The sequence below is a fragment of the Filicampus tigris genome, chromosome 13 (assembly GCF_054856515.1).
Source record: "Filicampus tigris isolate MCC_2025a chromosome 13, RoL_Ftig_1.0, whole genome shotgun sequence".
Lineage (NCBI taxonomy): Eukaryota > Metazoa > Chordata > Actinopteri > Syngnathiformes > Syngnathidae > Filicampus > Filicampus tigris.
Window position 1 is genome coordinate 17145566 of NC_141229.1, and position 21631 is coordinate 17167196.

At 42.1% G+C, this 21631-nt stretch overlaps 2 protein-coding genes across 5 annotated transcripts in view; one reads left to right on the plus strand and one right to left on the minus strand.

Moving 5' to 3' along the window:
- Positions 1-14534, plus strand: part of daam2 (dishevelled associated activator of morphogenesis 2) — a 101959-nt gene extending 87425 nt beyond the window's left edge. For all 4 annotated transcript variants that reach the window (XM_086049346.1, XM_086049348.1, XM_086049347.1 and 1 more), the window contains 9 exons: positions 742-848; positions 1442-1530; positions 3300-3468; positions 5147-5254; positions 5390-5450; positions 6546-6677; positions 10556-10726; positions 11328-11567; positions 11648-14534. In XM_086049346.1, coding sequence (XP_085905472.1) covers positions 742-848; positions 1442-1530; positions 3300-3468; positions 5147-5254; positions 5390-5450; positions 6546-6677; positions 10556-10726; positions 11328-11564 — 1074 coding nt within the window. In that variant the 3' untranslated portion in view covers positions 11565-11567; positions 11648-14534. The remainder of the gene's footprint in view (positions 1-741; positions 849-1441; positions 1531-3299; positions 3469-5146; positions 5255-5389; positions 5451-6545; positions 6678-10555; positions 10727-11327; positions 11568-11647) is intronic.
- A 3556-nt stretch (positions 14535-18090) lies between these two features.
- Positions 18091-19404, minus strand: LOC147137784 (delayed-rectifier potassium channel regulatory subunit KCNS3-like). The gene has a single exon (XM_086050038.1). It carries the CDS (start codon positions 19402-19404, stop codon positions 18091-18093), a length of 1314 nt encoding a protein of 437 aa, XP_085906164.1.
- Positions 19405-21631: the final 2227 nt, after the last annotated feature.

The following is a 21631-nucleotide window of genomic DNA, read 5'->3' on the forward strand; positions in this document are numbered from 1 at the left end:
CACATCATTTTATGTGGCCCGCGAAAGCAAATCAAGCATGTCACCTTCCATGATGCTTTCTAAAATTTGAACCAAAACTTCAAATTGTCATATGTAATGCATAAAATTGAGATATTACAAGCATTTTCTTGTTACCAAATCCCTTATTAAATTAATTTAAACAATAGTTAAACAAAGCATTATTGCTGACGTGTTTTTAAAACTACTTATCGATCAATTTCTTGAACAGTGTATACGTAATATGTGGAGATGTTTAAACATTTATATGGTTTCACAAAATAAAGGCCCTCCAAGGGAAACCCTAACTACAACGTGGCTCACAATAAAAATGTGTTTGACACCCCTGGCATACATGAACATGTACTGCAGACTCATGGTACACACTATGGTACATATAATGAGACGGCGATTTAAATATATACTGTAAATGGAATACTTTTGTCCGTGGGTCACTGATACTGCTTTGTTGAAGTGTGCCGCTGTTTTACTATTTCCTACTTATTGTTCTGATGGCATTTCCTAAGAACGGCAAAGTGCAAAAGTCATAAACCAGGATTGTTTTTGGAACACATATAAAAAAACACCAACAGATCTGCACAATACAGATAAAAAAAAATAAAAAGTTGAACGAGGTAGACATTGGTTCCTTCGTTGAATATGTAGCAGCTGCTATGTACAAGTTATGCGGGCCCCGAATCATGCATTCAGTCATTGTTGCGCGCATGCGTGTGTGCTTTTAAGTTGCTGAAGTTCGTCCCCGAGAAGAGTGACATCGATCTCCTGGAGGAGCACAAACATGAGCTGGAGCGCATGGCCCGAGCGGATCGCTTCCTGTTTGAAATGAGCAGGTACACAGCCACGTTTGTGCAATGCCTTTCATCCTGTAAAGACTTGAATGTTCGATTATTTTCCTGGGTCCTGTGAAAGGAAAAGTGCTGCTGCTCATTAAAAAGAAGCAGTGGCAAAACCTAGCAAGATTAAAGTTTGGTTTGTGGATAGTATTAGATTGGGATTCTATTATTTCTCATTGCAAACTTGAATTCAGTTTAACTGTCGTTCCTTTTTACATGCTATACGTCACAAATTCCATCTTCTAACCACCACACACATGCATAAATGGATGCCATGGCTGGACAAGCATCAAGAATGGTAGTGATTGTGCAACACGAACAATCAGTGGCCAATTTGCTGTTGTTGAACAGTCTACACTGTTTCGACAAGTTGATGCAAGCATCGTATTTCCTTTTGTGCACTATTATCCTGCCTACTGTATTTCCATTTGACAACAGTTGTTACACTCTGTGGAATATATTTCAGAGTCGACCATTTAATATGGCCAGATCACTCCTACCCACTCCCATGCTTAAAACACATTCATCAAGTAATTGCATGAGCCTTGAACTTCCATGTTTTTTTTCTTTTCTTCCTTTCCTGTCGTTAGAATTGACCACTACCAGCAGAGACTGCAGGCTCTGTTCTTTAAGAAGAAGTTTGCTGAGCGCCTTGCTGAAACCAAGCCAAAGGTGGACGGTGAGGAAGCCAATGTATTATACATGTATTCACTTGACATTTACTGGTATATATTAGCTTTTGTTTTAAACTAGGCTTTAACTACTAGGATGGTGTGTTGCATTTATTCTTAAAGAGAAAGTCAACCCAAACATATTTTTTCAAGAATACGTTCTATGCAGGCCCACTAGTTGAAACAAGGCAATATGATTAATATGAAATATGAGTTATCTCAGGAGGCGGCTATTTTGTCACTTCTGTCGACTGAAAGTGACATCACAGACCCTCAGGGCTCAGATAAGGACCAATCACGGCTCACCTGTATTCTGAAGCTGAGTCATGATTGGTCGTTATCTGATCCCTGAGCAGTTGTGATGTCATTTTCAGTCGACAGAAGTGACAAAATGGTCGCCCCCAGAGCTGGCTAAAAACGAGTGGATTTTGTTGCTTAACTCATATTCTACAAACACAATAGTAATCAGAAGGCTGTGTTTCAACTAGTGGGCCTGCATAGAATATGTTCTTCAAAAAAATATGTTTTACTTGACTTCCGCTTTAAACAACCAAATTCAAGCAGCTGTAAAGTTGGAAATGGCATATTTCACTTGGGTTGCTGTGCAGCACAAGTGGAGCACAAGTTTCCACTTATTAGAGCATGTTTTTAGGGCAAGCTAACAATGTAATACTGTAAGATTGTCACTCGCAGTAACAATGTCATCAGTATTGGTGAACATTGTCGACACCCGTGGGTCCAGGGTATTGTGTGTGCAAGGGTGTGCGTGGGTCACTGAGTGCGTCCTTTGCAAGTGGGCTTGCAGGTTACCACGGAGGATGTTTTGGAAAGCTGGCCCTTGTTGAGAGGGAAAAGCCTTTGCTCGTAAACATGCAGCTCAGCTCAAAGACCTGAAGGGGGAAAAAAAAGACTTCCAATAAGGTCCACGGTCATGTGCACTCGCATGCTTATTGTTGTTTTAGGCGATAGTTTAATTGTGTATGCTGCGGCATTTCTGGTCGAGAGAGATCAAATAGAATGTATCTTGTGACGTTTCTGGCCATCAGGATTGGAAAGAAAACAGAAGCCTAATCCTGCAAGGATTGGGTTGGGATCCAAGCCTCTTGAAATCTTTGATGTTTGATCCAAATGTTCCCAAACCGCACGTACTAAGTTTTCAATCACGTTGCGTTGTGTTACCCCAGATGAGACAATTTTCTGGACCACCCAGAATGTTTAATATAAGAATTTGCAGTCAACGGAGCAAAGTTCAGACAGGCTGTTGTGCATCATACCAAACATTGTGAGCAGAGACCGAAGAATGATTTTCATGCTCTGTCGTGGCACAATGAACTGGAACAATAACAATATGGATTCTAATGGTTTTAGCATTCACACTGAGGTTTCCTCTGCGGAGAGAGGGAACCACCTGCTACTTTGCCAGTAAGGTTTGTTCTCTCGGGGAACGAGGCTGACAGCTTAGAGTTCAGGACTTTCCCTTCTTCTCTGCTGTTATTTATATAAGTGGATATAATGACTTGATGGGCTTCCCCATTGAGCTGCTGACTTTGTACAAGCCTTGTTGATCAGTCACTGTGATGGACATAGGAAATATGGAAACTGTACAGTTCAGGCCCATGTTAGTCTGATGGGACTGAAATAAAAGACAATATGATGGAGATGTGTTCTAGTGGAACATATTACATCAAGTAGACCGAATGAAGTATGACGTTCAAAAGTTAAACGACACTGGTAGGATTCTCAGCATTCACTCCTCTCACTCCATTCTCTCTCATAGCCATTCTGAACGCTTCCAAGGAAGTGGTACGGAGCAAGAGGCTCACTCAGATCCTGGAGGTTGTGCTCGCCTTCGGCAACTTCATGAATAAGGGCCAGCGAGGAAATGCCTTTGGGTTCAAGGTCTCCAGCCTCAATAAGATTGCTGACACCAAGTCCAGCATAGACAGGTGAGTCGTTAGAATGAACTGGCTGGACGTTATTTATACTTTGGAACCGACAAAACACTTTCCATAGATCTGACTTTCCAATGAAGACCACATGACATTAGTCACCATGACATTAGTCACAAACCGTGCCTTCTGACTCGTCACGTTTGGTCCCGTTGAAGCAAACTCTGGTTAATGCGGCTCGTTTAGTCATATGCCAATGCTATCATGCAAACCAATAAGCAGACCAAGACTGCTTGGAGAGAATAGCCTCTCCAGCTTTTTAAAATAAATGTCATGTTTTTGTTTTCTTTACATAGCCGCTTAAAATAGCTAAATAAGAGTATTCATTCTCGCTGTTTGCTTTTCATCAAACAATACGTTACATGCACAGTCCAACGGTTGTGACTTCTTTTTTACTGCACAGCCTAATAGCCGCAAGAATTGACAAAGCTGTTACGGATTGTCTGTATTTTGTTACGCAAATCTCTGAACGCAACCTCGTCACATGTTCTGGTCCGAATATTTAAAAATAAATCTATAAATCATGGATCACATTGCCCAAACAGGTTGAAAACAAGCAAAAATATTAGATAATTGGTAGATAATTTCGATCCATGTTTGACAACACGCTTCTTACGCCGGTGGCTCTGGTGGCGTGAGCGTCGCTGTGGAAAGTACACAGACGCTAGCAGACGAGTCCAAAGTTATCTCAAAGGTAACGACTTGACTCAACCCCGATCACTGCTTGGTAGGTAACCATTGGGACAGGTGTGTGCGTGTGTGCATATATATAAAATTATACACAAACACATACATACAGGGGGTATAACGATACATCAGTTTAATCGATGAATCAATGCATTGATACTGTATGTCTGCCCCGCGATTTTACAACAGCGATCGGCACTGGACTAGTGCACATCGATGTTGGCCACACAACATCATTTTTATGTTATTGATCGATTTAATCGATATGTTTAACAAAAAAAATATTATTATTTTTTTGCAGTTTGAATGTTATTTTTAATTCTCTTATATTTGTTTTTCTTGCTCATGCACATCATCTCCAATCGGCACCGGAGATTTACGTCATGCACCCAACAGATTCTAATAGATGATCATAGATCATGACGACATAGAAGGAGGAGATTTTTAAGATGTGTTCATTTCTTTGGAAAGTGGAAACATTTTGGATTTTGAAAGACAAGGAGATCATCTTGACAAAACGGTTGCCGTGTATACCTTTTGCTAATGTCCAGTGAAATATAATGGAGACACGACCATTTGTCAACACGTCTCGGCCGTCACCATGGCATCACAAATGACAACAAACCTAAATGAATCAACAGCGGCACAAAGCAAAGAAGTATTGCTGCCTTATTCATTCTAAAGCTCAATCATAGATCTCCTCGTGCTCAAAGAGTAATTTATTATTGCGGAGCACGCAGAGAAGTTTCTTGCTGCCAGACCATGCAGACCAGCTAATATTTTTGAAAAAGATTATCACAGAACATCTTTAAATATTACTAGATGAATTGTCAAAAAATCCCAAAAGAACATTTCAACATCTTGTAGAATAGAAGCCCCATAAAAGTGCAAAGTGGATGTTTTCTTCTCTATCCGATGTTGGCAGTAGCTAGTGCAGTCTGGCTTGTGTTTCTCTCTAAGTTCTGTGTTTTCCCTCACAATCTCCCAGGAACATCACCATGTTGCACTACCTGATCATGATCTTTGAAAAGAACTACCCTGACACGCTGCACATCCATCTGGACCTCAGCAGCATACCAGAGGCTGCAAAAGTCAAGTGAGTTCAATGATACGGCCGCATGTTGGTGACAAGACACTCTTAACAAATCACAGAAGGTCACAGAAAAGTGTAGCCTTAAATTTGTAGCAACGTTCAGTTTGTTCTTTTGTGTGTTTCTTTTTTGATTCCCAGTTTGGCAGAGTTGGAAAAAGAGGTGCACAGTATAAAAAGTGGACTGAAGGCGCTTGAGGTGGTGAGTTTGTTGTTTCCCTCCACTGGTTTTTATCATCCCTGTAATTTGGTTTTTGGGCAGGGCACAAATTAACAGTATTTTTTTAATGCTGTGATAGCCCTAAAATACACCAAAATGTCTGGTTTATTTGGGAAGAAAAACATGTGCACTTTGTACATTTAACATATTAAGAAAGTGCATCAAGCATAATTACCGTAATTTCCATACTACAAAACGCACTTGATTAATAGCTGCAATAGCTTCATTTAGCCATAAAACCAAGTTTGTACACCCATTGGCGGCTTCGTATTATTAGCCATTATAATGTGGGAAATTGGCAAAGAAAGAGTTCACACAGATGGATTTTACCTCCAACGTATTTACCTTAAAACACCGATGTTGACCGAAGATGCTTTTTTTCCCCAATGCCCAACGCGGCTAGTAAAACAGTGGCTTTCTCAGTCACTCTTGTTGTCACACAAGGCGATTTTGCCGACGAGCTTCACGACACAGCAGTGCAGGCCTTTGGAAAGCAGTTAGTTGCGCGTTGGGGAGAAGTCCGTGAGGGGATGTCGCTCCATGGCCGGACTTCATGGCTGTCCTGTTGTTCGTTGCCAGCGATGATGGGAGTTAGTTGCCAATCAAACGACAGAGCGATGGGGGTCATACTGCAGATGTATTTATGGCACTCGTTCCCTAAACTCATGAAACTCAACTCCAGATTCTTCTTTTCGCTCTCAATTGCTCCTTCAACAGCCGCACGCCGCTACACTTAAAAACTTTGCCTGTTTTCAGGCAGCCCACCCCGCCCTCACACGTACGCACTCCAACTTCAAATGGCTGATAAATAATCAGAATGAGGGCGGACTCAGACAATTTGATTGATCCACTGTGAAATGTTTGGTAATTTTATTGTTCAGAGACTATTAGTATATCTACTGGCATCTTGAAGCTCATAAATAATACAAATAAATAAAAGTTCATAAATAAACCGCATCACATTAAAAGGCGTAGGGTTCAAAGAGTGGGGAAAAAGTAGCAGCCTAAAGTCCTGAAAATACGATAGGCGAGTGTTTAGTTAAGGAGTGTTTTGTTTCCTGTCTGTTTTTGCATCAGGAGCTGCATTACCAGCAGAGCAGGACGAGGGAACGTGGAGATAAGTTTGTGGCTGTGATTGGTGACTTCATCACCGTGGCTGGCTTCAGTTTCTCTGAACTGGAGGATCAGTTGAGCGAGGCCAAGGACAAGGTAACCACTAAACCAGCCAGCCATACAGTGAAACATGTTTGAGAGTCCATGTGGGTGGCTTTAAAGGGAATCTTTAGCCAGTTGTGTTGTTGACCAACCCTTCGTGTTAGCGAGGAAAGAGAAGGGATGATGAAAGACTGCACTCTCAAGGGAAAAACTATCAAACTTTCTTTGTCCGACCTGATCACTTCTACAATGACGGGGAAACCCAGAACTGAACTATTAGATTAGTTTCCTCCATTGTCTTCTCTTTGCCTCATTGACTTACTGTTTTCACATTTCCTCTTTCCATCTTTAGTCCACTGGGACGAATGCATTTGAAGTTGCCTGGCTCTCTCGATGATTGATTGACATTTGCAGATACTAAAAAAAAAAAAAAAGAAGAGTTTAAAAAGATTTGCGGTCTTTGCACATCTTAATGCTGGGATTTTTGCAATCAATTATTCTCATGCGCCTGTTCATTTTCCAATGCGTGATAAATGCAGAGGGGAAGAAGTGGCTCCAAGTAAAGCTTCCTTTCCACTTCGTTATTTGTCAGTGGGGGATTTAGAGGCAAAACGAGCCTGTTGGGATTTCAGTGGTAGAGAAACAGGGAGCAGGACACCAGTTACAGATGGGGGAAGAAAAGAACCTCTGTTCACTGGGCCAGACTCTGAACATGCACAACTTTATGCTTGTCTGACTCAAAATTGTCAAAATTGCTTCACTCTCCCCACTCCTTTGAGAGAACAGAGGTGAGAGTAGGCCAAATTCTTTTCAGCATCCATTTTGTTTTGTTGGATTTTTCTGAACGATGGCTGCACAGCTTTGAAGTTGCTGCTCAGAAACAAAACATCAGTGATTTAGTCAATGGTGAGTAAGAATCTGTCAGATACTTGAAAGAAGTGTTATTTCATGTGCAGAGCTCTACCGCGGGTACCTTGATGAAAACTTTCACCTAATTTGGTGCGTTGTCAATTATTTTCTTTACACTGTTATTGCATTTGCAAACGCAGGCATGATTTTGATCCAGTACTCACTGATTGTTTATAGCCTGTAGATGGGAGTAATTGACCCTCAATGAGGAATATTTATTTTGAGGTATTTTGGGAAATTACTAGGGGCTATTTCTGCATTTTGAAGGTTAAGGAATGATATTTTGCTCAAACCTTCATCCCGCAGACACACTGCAAGCTCCTCCACCTTCTTCCATTGGCCCAACCCATCCAATCACAAATCACACCCAGACACCTTCATGGTCTCACAGACAGTCGGATCTTACAAAACTCTTGCAACAGTGACGTAACACAACTGAAGGTCTGCTACGATACTTTATTGCAAAGCATTCTGTCCTCCTTTATTTATTTTATTGTTTACTACTATTATGTACTGTAGTGTGCGGCAAACCTGCACTTGTGTTACACGACTCGGTGACTATCATCCCCTTTGCGTTGACTACAAAAATTCTGATGTCATTCAACCCCTACTTTAGACTTATTTGATTTTCGTACTGGCTTTCAACAGATATGGGAACTTGTCTGTGTCATTACCATGGTAGCAACGGATCACCTACTTTGTGGTCTATATCGATTGACCAGCGTGGAGTCCGCTAATGATTCATTAGCGCTAGCAACACTAGGGAGGAGCATAATTTAATGGATATATTGATGTTAGCGCTCTCATTTTTGTATCAACAAGGTAGTAGTTGGCTGCCCATACAGACTGGGAATAAACATGAAGGTGTTGAGGTTTGGTATCATTTTGCAGCACGCTGCCCGTGGTTCTAGATTTCAATCTTAGCCCCAGTCTTCCTCTGTAAAGTTTGGATCTTCTCTCTGTGCTTGCATGGCGTTTCTCTACATTCTTGGCATATTTACTTGAAGAAAATGAGAATTATATACGAAGCATGGTCACGCTTCATTAGGCCCTTACTGTCCCTTCCACACACTCTCATTGATTAAGGGAAAGATCATTCTTAAATCAGCAATGTGTGCAATATTGCACTAAAAGCATCTGAAACGCTGAACTGCGGAAATCTTTTTTGTCCGTGTCAGAGCACATGCATCCCTGGGCTTGGTTTGTGTAGCTTTTGACTGCCTTTGTGTCGCTTAGCAAATCCACCTTTGCTGCTCTCACTAAAGCAAACGGTGAGCAGTAAGCGCGAGTTGCAATTCCCAACTGTTGGGGAAGCTTAGGAGCGATAAAAAAATAAAATAAAAAAAAAGAGTAACCCTTTAAAAAGGTTCAGTAGGACGGCCTCTTAGGCTGTGCGTGCGTGTGTTTGTGGCAGAGATACACACAGAACCGCACCCCCCAGCTTCTGACGTTACTCCTACATTTCAAAGGATTACACTTGTCCAAGGTCATGCGGGTTAGTGGGACACAGGTTTCCCGAGGATAGGAGGGATTTCCCCTCTCATCAGGAGAGATTTGTTTGGTTTGTCATTCACGACACGTGTACATGCCCGCACACACACACACACACACACACACAGGACTGATTTTCCCTTTCAAATGAAGTATTGTACGTGTGTATGACGTACTAATAAAACGTCAATCATGAGCGTCGGTGCTGGATGTGGGATTCCAAATGGCAAGCTCAGGTTGTTGGCTCCTATAGTCTGACTTCTAACACTAAAAGCATTATTCATTCATCTGTTGAAGTGCTAACAGGCTTTTAGCATTCGAGCGCTCCAATTATGCGTGTCATGTATTTGAAAAGACGTTCTGCGTTATTCACAGCAGCCGCGAGTTGAAGTGCCGGAATGTTTTGCTTAGCAAATCAGCACGTTGCGTGTGTATGTTAGTCTTCGTGTTAAGTGATCTTTGAGCATGCTTGCATTGAGATTAGTCTTTCCGTCAACGACACACGAATCGGAGCCGCGGACAACCAGCAAAAACCAAACATATCGGTGGAGCATTTGGATCACATTGAGATCATCGACGACTAAATTGCCCATTGATGTGAATTGTGAATTGATGTGTTTGTCTTTCCGAGACCTGCGATGCAGTGTCGACAAGTCCACGACGTAGCCAGCCTGCCACCTAAAGTCAACTGCGACAAGCAATATAGCAAACGGATGGATTTTGTAATGTGTGTGATAATGTTGGCATGGCATTGTTGGATCATAAAATCTGAGTTGTCTTGTTCAATCGTTACATGTGTCATTTGTGTTTTGTGATGGCTAAAATGTGTTGCTGGTTCAAGGGGAGATGCTCCTTTTACAAGGCGAGTTCACGTTGATGGCGGGATCAGGTTGCAAAGTGATGAAAATCATAGAAAACGGTTCCATGTCAGGTTAGGCGTATGGATTGAAGAGTCGTTGTTTACAATATGAATGCCTTCTTTAAACAATACAGATGCTTACCCATTGTATAATTAGCTCCATTTTGCCTTTGCCTGTCTGCATCTCCTGATTACGGGTGCGCCCACAGTTAGCCTAGCAAACAGATTTGACCAGAAATGGAATTAGAGGAGAGGAATTGATGTTTTGGTTGCAATGATGACCAGCCCATGATGACAGCACGGGATGGTCATGCATTACTAGAAAAGAAGCCCGACTATCACACCTCATATTACATGCAGTTCAAGAGCATGTTTTCACTGTTCCGTCCATGATTTCTTGAATGTTTCATTTTTTTGCATATAAATTTGACATCCACTGAGTGTACGCTGTGCGTTTGCCAAATTTGTTTTGATACCTTTTGGAGATGTGTGGCACTACAATTTTAATTGACAGAGAGCCTTGAATAGGGAGGAAGTGCTGCTTACTGGATTGTAAACAAAGAAGGGTCGCACTAAATATTTCGGGTCACGTGAGGTCATTCGACTCTGTCAGAAGGGTTATCCTTGCAGATTCATACCCGGCAAAAACGAGTGTGTGCTTCTCCCTGCCCAGTTCACCAAATCTCTGAAGCACTTTGGCGAGGACGAAGGGAGGATGCAGCCCGACGAGTTCTTTGGGATTTTTGACACCTTCTTGCAGTCGTTCGGCGAGGCCCGCCAAGACCTGGAAAACATGCAGAGACGCAAGGACGAGGAGGAGAGGCGGGCGCGCATGGAGGCCATGGTGAGAGGCTCGTCCACTGCGCCGGCAAAAAATTTGGTCTTATCAATTGTGTGAGTGCTCAAGAGCTTTCGTCAACCAATTCAAACCATTTGACCGTAAACGATTGGAACTACTTTCCACATGACAAAATTTAACCTAAAATTGCAGTTTAATTGGTCAGCTCATTCAGGACATCTTGGGAATTATGTTCCACATTCCAAGAATTCCCACATTGCCCATGTTACACACTTTTCACAATAAAATTGCCAAATTTGAAAGATATTTCACACATTTTCCTCCTCCTTTCCCCTTTCTAACCGAAATTCAAATCTTTATAAGTTCAAAATAAAAGCTATTGTCCTCATTGAGGATATTTTGGGAACTACCGACCAAATTTGGGACATCTTTAGAACAATTTCTCACATTCTCAAAGGGTGACAGTTAAATTTCCAAATTAAGATATGCTACTTATTTACCTCCTCGTTCACCATTTCTCGATTCAAACTTTCTGCATTTCAACATTTCAGTTCATTCCACAATGTTTCTGCTCTTCAGCATTCACCTGTAACTTGACTTGCCTTCTCCGGTTGTAAACGTCTGAACGATGCCCCCCACTTTCCAGCTCAAGGAGCAGCGGGAGCGGGAACGGCGTTCCAAGAAGAGCGGCGCCTCCGACGAGGTCGGAGGGGAATTTGACGACCTGGTGTCGGCGCTGCGCTCGGGCGAGGTTTTTGACAAGGACCTGAACAAATTCAAACGCAACCGCAAGCGTTCCGTCAACCAGTTGGTGGAAGGCGGCAACGGCGGCGGCGGCGGCGGCGGCGGCCGGGAACGAGCCGTCACAAAAGTCAACTACTAGGAGGTCAGGAAAAACCGAGAGGCCCCAAAGCTCAGTCCCGATGTGGATCTCTCGTGGTCCGACTTGTCCAACTGTGTCCGTAGATGCGCGTGACCTGCCCCCCCCTTGGACGTCGGGCGATCTCCTGATCCGACCGCAGGGCGGGTGGCGGACCACTGTGACACATCTTCACCTGACTTTGACCACCGTGCTTCAACTCCTGGCCATCTGTCACTTCCTCACTCTCGCCGCTTTTTCCCAACAAAGGCTTTGGCTCGCTCCCCTGTCTGGGATCACACACGCACACACCGAAAGCAAGACAACAGAGCGGGAATGAAGCAAAGCTCACATCTGGAAACGATCGAGTCAGGATGGAAGATCTTCAGAAACGCCAGCGAGGAACGTTGCAGCTGGTGGTCACGTGACCTCTTTGTTCTCATCGCAGCATCAATGTGTCAATGTCCGCTACATTGTTCCGGCAGCAACGAGTGCCAAAGTCGAAGAAACGTGTCAAGAACTGTAATTAGGCTTTTGTATTTACATCTGAAGCGGTTTTTACCTGTTTGCGGCATTCGTTTTGTACTCTCAAATGAAGTGAATTTCTACTTTTGGTCCGTCTCGTTTGCACTGCGGCTCTTCTTGTCTCGCCAGCCTTCGCTTTGTGTGCGTCTTCTCTCTCGCCGACAAACATGACGACGGAACGCCATTTGGGAATCGACACTTTCAGACACTACGCAGGCGTTTGTTTCCATGCTCCGCTGCCAGCCTGCCTGCTCCACGCTGCTAATGGACCTTAAATAAGCTTCACAATTCCAAATTGCTCGCCTCCAGTCACAGCCGTCAGGCTAATTATTAACACCAAGGCCTTGACAGATATTGTCCAGAAACGGTGCACACGACGCAATTGTAGAGAAACAATCTGTACTTCCATGTTTCTGCTTGTTTGTATGTCAAGAAGCCATTTTTTTAGGCAGCCTACTGACTGCTGCAAACATGGCTTGGTTAAAACACTTTAGCAAGTAGCAATAGCAGGAACTGAATATATGCATTACTAAAATCTTAGTACATGTGACAAATGCTACAATGTATGTGGTGGGCTCAGTGCAAACACGTTGTAGTTTCTTAGGTTACCACTAGAGGGCAACATGTTCATTAGTTATTTGTGGGCAGAATAGAGGAAAGCTGACAGGGAAGAATATGATACTGAAATGTGACATTGGTACACAATGTGTGATGCCCTCCTTTATTTGGCACAAACTTGACCATCCTCATTCACATAAAAATACATTCATTTTTCTCCACACAACAGTTGTAAATGTGCTAGCTTGCTCTTTTCCAGTGGTTCAAATATTTACTTTGACGTGGATTTGCACAACCTATTGTTTTAAAGCACCAAGAGCTTAAAGAAAGTGTTATTGGCATCGTTTCTAGTCTGCATGTTGCGTTGTCCTCCATCCTGTCAGCTTCTTTTGACCACATATTCACCTTGAAGTGCCTCTGACCCTTGTTTGCGCACAAGTACCATTCCTCTTTCTGCGTGGTGCTGCTAATGTATGTCCAGTATGCTGGTAAAAAGAAAAAAAGATGCGTCTGATATCGGACATATCTGAAGCATTGGCGACTGCTTGCCTTCCCAAGCAGTGAATAATAAAAAGCGGCTCCGTAGCTGGATCCCAGGACAGTAAGATTCACTTTTCTGTCCGAAAATGAGGCTTAAAGTGGAAGCTCAGTCTTCATATGATTTGAAGTCTTTCACATTTGCTCTCAAACTGAATGTGTGGCCCACCACCACCACCTCGAAATGAAGTAACTTGTTGTGTCCCTGAAATCAGAACCACTTTAACCAGCATCTTGTGCATATTTGAGCTGGTTTGCCCACACTACCTTTGTCTTTGCAGTTAATCAGTTAGTTCATCACACTTTGGCAGAACCTTTCCAACGCTTAATCCGAAGCTTTAACCACACATTTTAGGGCAAACTATTTACTGCAACCTTGTCAGTATTATTACATGTGTGTTTTTGTTCCACGTTTGGATGTTTGTTATAGGCCATTGACTGGCTGATTTTGGGGTGTAAAAGATGGAACTCAATGACATTAGTAGCTTTTTTTTCAATGCACTTTTATTACGGGACATTTCCATTTGCAATGTTGTTTTGAGGGTTTCGACTTCTTTTGAATTAAGAAGGGTGCTGCAAAAAAGTGTTGCAAAATGTAAAAAAAAAAAAAAAAAAAAAAAAAAAGAGGAAAGAGGCAAGTGATTGGTACTCCGGCTGGGCCGCTGGAAAAATGAGGGATGAGAGACGGGTTTGCGGGGGACACAGGCCGTACATGTCTGTGTCCTTGATTTTGGCATGTAAAAACAAAAATGGGGGAATGTTTAGTTTTCTGTTCAAACATGCACTTGGCATCAAGCTGCATGCCCAAACAAGTGTGCACACAGTGTGGTGTATTGAATTTAAACTTTGAATAGGAATTTGCTTGCGCTATTAAAACGGGGGGTGGGGGGGGGAGCGTTATTAAACTTATACATCACTTTGTACTGCCTGAGAAATGTTGCACCCACTTTTTTGGAGGCTGTATAAATGTGACGAGTCAGTATTTTTTATTGTTGAAAATAAAGTACCCTTCACAAAAAGATGTACAGTTGGAAGGAAAAAAAAAAAGTATTTTGTACACCATTCTTGATGTTTGAGATAAAACTAAAACACCATTAAAATGTTGAGGAATGTTGCATTTTCCTGTAAATTGTACCTCTATTTATTTGCCTTATTTAGTTTGCTATATTTTGTATGTACACAGCATTACAAAAAATATATATATATTAAAAATATTATTAATAAACTGTGGTCTGTGTACAGTGGATAATTTTGAGATGTGTAAGAATGGCAATATTTTTGGTTTGTTTTTCATTTCTATAATTGTATTTTTGTTTTGTAATTTTCTCACCCTGTGTCTTTTGTAGGGTTACAATAAACTTTTGTCCCTTGCAATCAGTGTTTATTCTTCCTTAACTTTTTAGGCACACTAATGCATGATAAGCTGACACCCTATATAACATATGAGTGTATAATGAAACCCATTTTACCAAAAATGTATGAGTCAATCCAGGCCATGTGTGGCTTTCGTGTGTTTCCGCTTTCAATTAGCCAAAGGTGTCCACGTTCAAGCCAAAAGGTACTTTTTGATGTAAACAGTAGGCTATATTACTGATAGATTTCAAGAGCTTAAGTTGGAAATGACGAAATCAGACACATTGTTGGCAAGATTGATTAAATTCACAATTAACACAGCTAAAATGGTTTTAAAAAATGAAGTGATGTGGACACCAGAGGGTGACAGCAGTGGATTTTCATTTGCATACCATCCCCCTCCAAAAGCAAAAATAAATAAATCATGTCCATCTCAATCCTGGACCATTGTAAAAAAAAATATATATATATGTATATGTCCTGTCCCGCTGCTGGTGACAACGACTCCCACTCTAGTACTGCTCCCATTTTGGAGGTCAGCTACAACAAAAAAAAAAAAATGCTAAATGGTCAAATTGAATCCCATCACCTGGGAATCACCCTGGCTTTTCGAAAAAATGAGAACTTCTACTCCATACTGGACTTTAGATGGGAAATGAAAACAAACAATGAGGTAATGTGGCTGCACAACTGTGCACATATTCTTATAACTTCAGAGGTGGCTGCGTTCAGAATTATCCAATTGCGTTCAAGTGCATGTTAAGTGGGAGTCACCACACAACTGCCACCATTAAAAAAATTTTAAATGCCTCTGATTAGCCCCAGATACATTTCAGTCTTAACCTTTTTTCAATGAAGTAGCCTACCCGAGTGCAAAGCATTTTTCAATGAAAAAAAAAAGATGTAAAACAAAGTGCTGATTCCATTTGTAATGCTAGCTTTAGAACTATTTGGAAACAAAAAGTTATAACTTAAAATAATGAATTAGAAATAAAGATTTTTGCTCATAAAAATAAGTATCAACATAAAGTGGCCTTCTTTGGGATAACCGTTCAGATTTATTCTCAGAAAGAAATCATTAACTTAATTCAAAATAAAAGCAGAAACTGCTAACAAAAAACGTCAACACTGCATATTGCATTGTTGCACTGAAACGGAGTGGTTTTGCATTTTGCTTGTGCTTAACTGAGGATTTTTGTCATTTTTGATGGCAGGGAGGCAACTGCTGTGATCAAACTGTTTCTGCCTTCATGCTACATTTGGAATATGCTGCAAAATCTCACGTAGCCCTGTATCCCCAGGGTTACGCCTACCCCATTTGAGAACCACTGGTCTGAGTAAGCTTTTCTTGGCTAGGCTTTTTCTTTGCTTTCTAGCAGAAGCCTGATGGCTATTTGGAATTATTCATAATTCCTTCCACCTTAACTAAAGTCCCAGTTCAAATTGAAGAAAAGCAGCCCCAAAGCATGATACTGTCAGCACCATACTTCACTGTAGTAATGATGTTCTTTTGATGATGAGCAGTGTTGTTGTTATGCCAATCATACCTTTTGGACTTATGGCTAAAAGGTTCAACCCTGGTTTCAGAGTTTAGAAAGACACACTTGAAATGTTATGGTCCAATAAAGCCATTTGAGATTCAAAGACCAGAGTATTCATTATTTTTTCCTTTATCTTGCAAGAAATTTCGTCCTTTTGTCCTTTCTTAACAATATTCAACACCACACTGTCAGTTAGTAGCCTGATCTGACGATACAGATGTTATCACACTGTCCCTGTGCAAAAAGACTAGCTGGCAGTCCTTGAACACCAACACGACTGACCACAAGTATTGCTGACGCGGTCTTTTGCTGCTAAATGGATTCAACGCAAAATGCATTGCATCGTGACTTTCAGACAAAATGAAGGGCATAGTGTCATGGGGAAATAATAAATTGATTGGCCTCGCATCTGAGTGCTGATCCTGTCCTTTCACAATGCTGCAGTCAAAAGTTATAACTTTGTACAATAAATATTCAGCAGTAAGAGAAGCCCCCCAACTCTTCATCATCATCTCGTGACAAAGCTCTTTTTTTTTTCACTTGCTTGAAATTGATAACTTGCCCATTTCCAATTTAAGACCATGGATCTCAGGACACTTTAAAACAGTGTTTTTCAAACTCTGTGCCGTGGCACACTGGTGTGCGGCGAGATATTGTCAGGTAAATGATCTCATTTGTGTACCTGTGCGGTCTAGCGCCCGGCAGCGTAATCATGTCTTTACTACATTGTAGTACTCTTCCATACCAGCAGGTGGCAGCAGCAGGTAGCTAATTGTCTTTGTTTAGAGACGAGCGAATTAGTGACGCATGTTTATCCAAACAGGCCCATGTTTCATAATATAATTCTTCAATGTTAAAAAATGCTTATATAAACAATATAACACTTATATTGTTAAAATAAGCTTCTTTTTTTTTCACAATTTCAGCTGGTGTTGTGCCGCGGGATTTTTCCAAAGAAATAAATGTGCCTTGTCTCAAAAAGGTTTGAAAAGCACTGCTTTAAAATGTGAATTTATCCCTTGGTTAAGAACTTGTGGGTAACACAGCAGTTGATTAGCAGTCCTTAATTTGGATTTATTAGGCAAAGGAATTGGAAGAGCAAAGCAAATACAGCCTTTGGGAAACAAGACACATGGATCAATAACACTTGACTGCAACAGGACAGCAGTGGTGATGGAATGTAGCACATCCTTTCTTGGACAGCTTTACAAATATATCTAGGTTGACCTGTCTTTAGCTGTGTTCCCACATACAGTATACCGTACTGTGTCCATACGGGGAATATTGAAAAAGTTTCTTTGGCAAATAATGGGGGGAAATGTAACCATAACACATCTGTACAAGCTATTCACTACTGGGAAACTGGATTTTGCAACATTTAGCTGTTACCAATGTTTTTCTAAATTAAGCAAAACTATCGTAAACTAAGCTTTTTCTTCATATAGTAGTGAAGGCATGATTCTTAGACACAGAAGCAGGACATAGTTCTGGTATGACGAAAACATGCACTGCACGCCACCTAGAAATTAGATGCGGATAAGAATGAGACATAATTTCAAGTCATACAGTAAGCTGCTGACAAAAAATGCTACGCTAAATTAAGCTAAAACAGACTATTATGTAAGTAAGAAATGAGGTAAGTGAAACTAATCCTTTTAAGTTACCATTCTTTAAACATTCCATTTACAATGTATGAGAGGACTGGTACATACAGAATTTTTGCATGCGTTCCCAGAATGCAACTCACTGTTCTTTTCGGCCTTGACAGGAAAGAAGGGGTTTATATTTGCTTCTTTTGGGAACATCCGTCTTCTATTGCGTTTATCCTCATTCGAGTCACAGGTGTGATGGAGTCTATCTCAAGTGACTTTTGGGGTTAAAGGCAGGGTACCCCCTGAACAATAGCCAATCGCAGGGCACATATAGACAAGGATTCACACCATAATACAATTTTTGTATGCACTGAACCTAACAACTTCCAAACTGTGGGGTGGATGTGCTGAACATCCGGCCGCCACTTTCAGTCACATCAAATCTTAATTTTCTGATGCTGAAGATTTGAATCGCTGATTTGAAAAGCCATCTATCTTCTTTTGTTTCTGGTAGAAGTTTGAGAACTTATTGAAGATGTTGGTGATGGGCAAAGCGACAATAAGCAGCCCGGAGAGAATGCACAGCGTTCCGATGAGCTTCCCAGCGAGAGTAACGGGAAAGGTGTCCCCGTAGCCCACCGTTGTCATGCTAATGGTGGCCCACCACCAGCCCACGGGGATGGTCTGCAGCTCGGACTCCAGGCTCTCCTTCTCTACAAAGTACATGAGGGCGGAGAACATGGAGATACCCACAAACAAGAAAAGCGCCAGGAGCCCCACCTCACGGCCGCTGTGTCGCAGCGTGGCACCGAGGGAGCGGAGGCCGGCCGAGTGGCGGGCCAGTTTGAGGATGCGGAACAGTCGCATCAGCTTCAAGATCTGCATCACTTTGCCCACGTTCTCCAACTCCGAGTTGTCATCTTCGGCCGCCGGGCCTAAATCCCAAGCCAGGGTCACGTAGAAAGGCGCGATGGACATCAAGTCGATAACGTTGAGCGGGCTGCACAGGAACTTCCCGGCTGACGGAGCCGCCGCCAGACGGAGGAGAAACTCCGCGGAAAATAGCAGGACGCAAAGGTTCTCGAGGAAGGCCAACCCTGGATGTTCAAGCTCTCTGTCGTTGCGGTCCACTTGACGGAAGTCCGGCATGCTGTGGACACACATAGCCGCTATGGAGACCAGAACCAAACTCAGAGACGCGACGGCCATCGCTTTGGCCGAAGCCGAGTACGACGGATTCTCAAGGCGGAGCCAAACGTTGCGGCGGACGTCCGCACACCGGGCGCCGTCGAACAAATCCACTTCGGGCTTCTCCTCGCCGGACGAGCCGACGCTGTGAAGGTCGACGCTGCCCTGATCCCAGCCCAGGTCCTCGGTCTGCTCCAGGAGTTCTTGGAATTTGTTGCAACAGCACAAACCCAGATGGCGATCCTTGATGCCCCAATACTCGATCTCTTGGCGGAAGGATAGCACGCACCAACCGTCCACCAGGTGCATTTTGCCTGTCAAGTAAAAGTTGAGGACGTAACAGAAAAAAAGTGGATTGCGGTCAAAGTAGTACTCCATCTCCGCGGCAACAAAGTCATCGCAGAGCTCCAGGATGGCTTCTGGGGAGCTGCAACGCAGCAGACGCGCCAGGCGAGTGTGAGGGAAGCGGTTGACAACGCCGTGCTCCATTCTCTGCCTGAAACCTCCGACGTTGACCGTGACGAAGCGATCGTCAGGAGTGCGTCCGGGAAGGATCTGTCCATACGCCATCATGCAACACGAGCCGCTTGCTTGTTCGGCCAGGAGAGTCTCAGAAGACCGAATGCCTACACACGCATAACAGTACACACAAATGAGTGTGCCTCTTACATGTCCAGCTTTGTCATCGAATCCCACTGACATGCTTTAGGCGAACCTTTTCGGTTTGGGTGACATGCTGTTAGGTAACCATTAAAGTGCAGCCTCCTGCACAGTATAATGGCAACCAATCCAAGAGCTGCATTAATAATTACGCCATGATAATTGATACAGTATAGCTATTGCCAGTGGTGTAAAACTGCGGTTTGTCATACAGTACGTTCAATGTGACTTCCTGTAAATTGGCACGGATTGACATAGAATTCAAAAAATTCATCAATCTTGGCCAGTGAATAAAGTTACCATAATAATTAGCTCATGGGTCAAACAATTTATGCAGCAACATTTTTACTAAATGGACCATTTATTTTGATTATAGTCATCCATTAATAATATTATTAGGCAAGTGTTGTGTAAAATGTGTCCGTGTAAATTACAATTACAAACAAACAAAATCATCCTAAAAAAAGCAAGAAGCTGATTTCAACCTTAATTTATCTGTTGCGCTAAGTTGTCATCAAGTGGGAGAAACATGATCAAATTTTTCGGTGGTGTTTTAAATGCTATTTCAGAATCACTTTTACTTCAGCTTCATTTATCTCAGAATAACTTCAATTTAGGCAACATGTCCATGTTGCTGTATTTTGTACATATATTTGAAATGTCAATGGCTGAGATTCTGTTCCCTATTCCAATTCTGGACCCTTATATTTCAAAGTGTACCATTCAAAGAGGGCACATCTTTTCAGTGCGCAAACAAGGCGTGACACGGTGTTTCTCGAACACACACCTATCCATGCACAAGAACATTGTCTTACACGGATTAAGTTACCTCGCAGCAAAAACACTCACATTGCAGCAAACGGCGCTCCAAGGTCACATTTGAAACATTTCTGCTGCCAAAACTGCAGCATGTCCCTAAAGATCAACTGAGAAACGATTCCTATCACAATGCTTTTAATCAAATGGCTTTAAAATTCAAAATTCAAAATACCAAAAATGATGCCATCCAACTTAAAACTAAAAGTTTGGTCATCTCTGTAGAGGACTAGACGTGGTAGAAATGGTTGCATCTTACCTGTGCATGTTGAAGGTGCCTCTGCAGGTTTGACTTTGGTGATGAGGATGTTTGTGCTCACTAAGCATGCACCAAACACAACTCAAGTATCTCAAGTGACTCACGCATCCGCAGGGGCGTAGCCATCATGTCACAAGTGTGTGTGTGTGCGCGTGTGTGTGTATTGGGGGTGATTGGGGGGGGGCTGGGGGTGAACACCAACTTTTATGAGCAAATTTTCATCCTCTCACATTCAACTTCTCCTCTCCAAAGTGATCAAAATAACTCAATTCTGGTTAAGGTAAAACACAATGTCAGTAAAGCATTAATAGCCAAATACTAAAGTCCACAATCAACTCAACACCAAAATCCATTATAACTGTTCAAAGGTCACATTTTTGTGATGTATATAAAAAACAAATGACACAAAGATAAATAATTTCAAAACTTTTTCCACCATTAATGTGCCCTTTGACCCGTACAACTCAGTAGATTTTTTTTCCCCTCTCAAGGTATCTTGCCAAAATAAACAACTGAAATGATCTTATAGCTGGTAAGACCAAAACACATTTCCTCCCGTGTTTTGTCACTGTTTGATGAAACCAAGGCTGAACTTTTTGGTCATAATTCCAAAAGGTTTGTTTAGCACAAACACAACATTGCTTGTCACCAAAAGATAAGCATACGAACAAAAGTGAATCCTGGTGGCAGCACTCGTGCTTTTTTTCCTTCCACTGGAACTTGGGCCTTTATCAAGATGGAGGGAGTTTTGCACAGTTCCAAATAGCAGTCAGTGTTAGCACAAAATCGTATGGCTCCTGCAAGCAAACACTCACAAAAATGTCAGGAAAAGCCTACTAGATCATCTGAAATGTATCTGAGGTTTATCTGAGGCGGTGTAAATGGTGCCGTGTAAATCACATGTAGCAAGAGTCTGAATGAGATTGGCGAATTCTGAAAACAGGCACATTCCAGTTGCAAGAGGGCGTGCATAAATAAATAAATAAACAGAGTTGTCAAGGCTATATTTGACTTTGACTTGGCTTTGACTACAGGCTACATTTTGGGTGAGAAAGGTTTTGA

What these genes read in the sequence shown, in the direction of transcription:
- LOC147137784 (XM_086050038.1), bottom strand. Translation starts at nt 19,404, where the DNA reads ATGGCGTATGGACAGATCCTTCCCGGACGCACTCCTGACGATCGCTTC.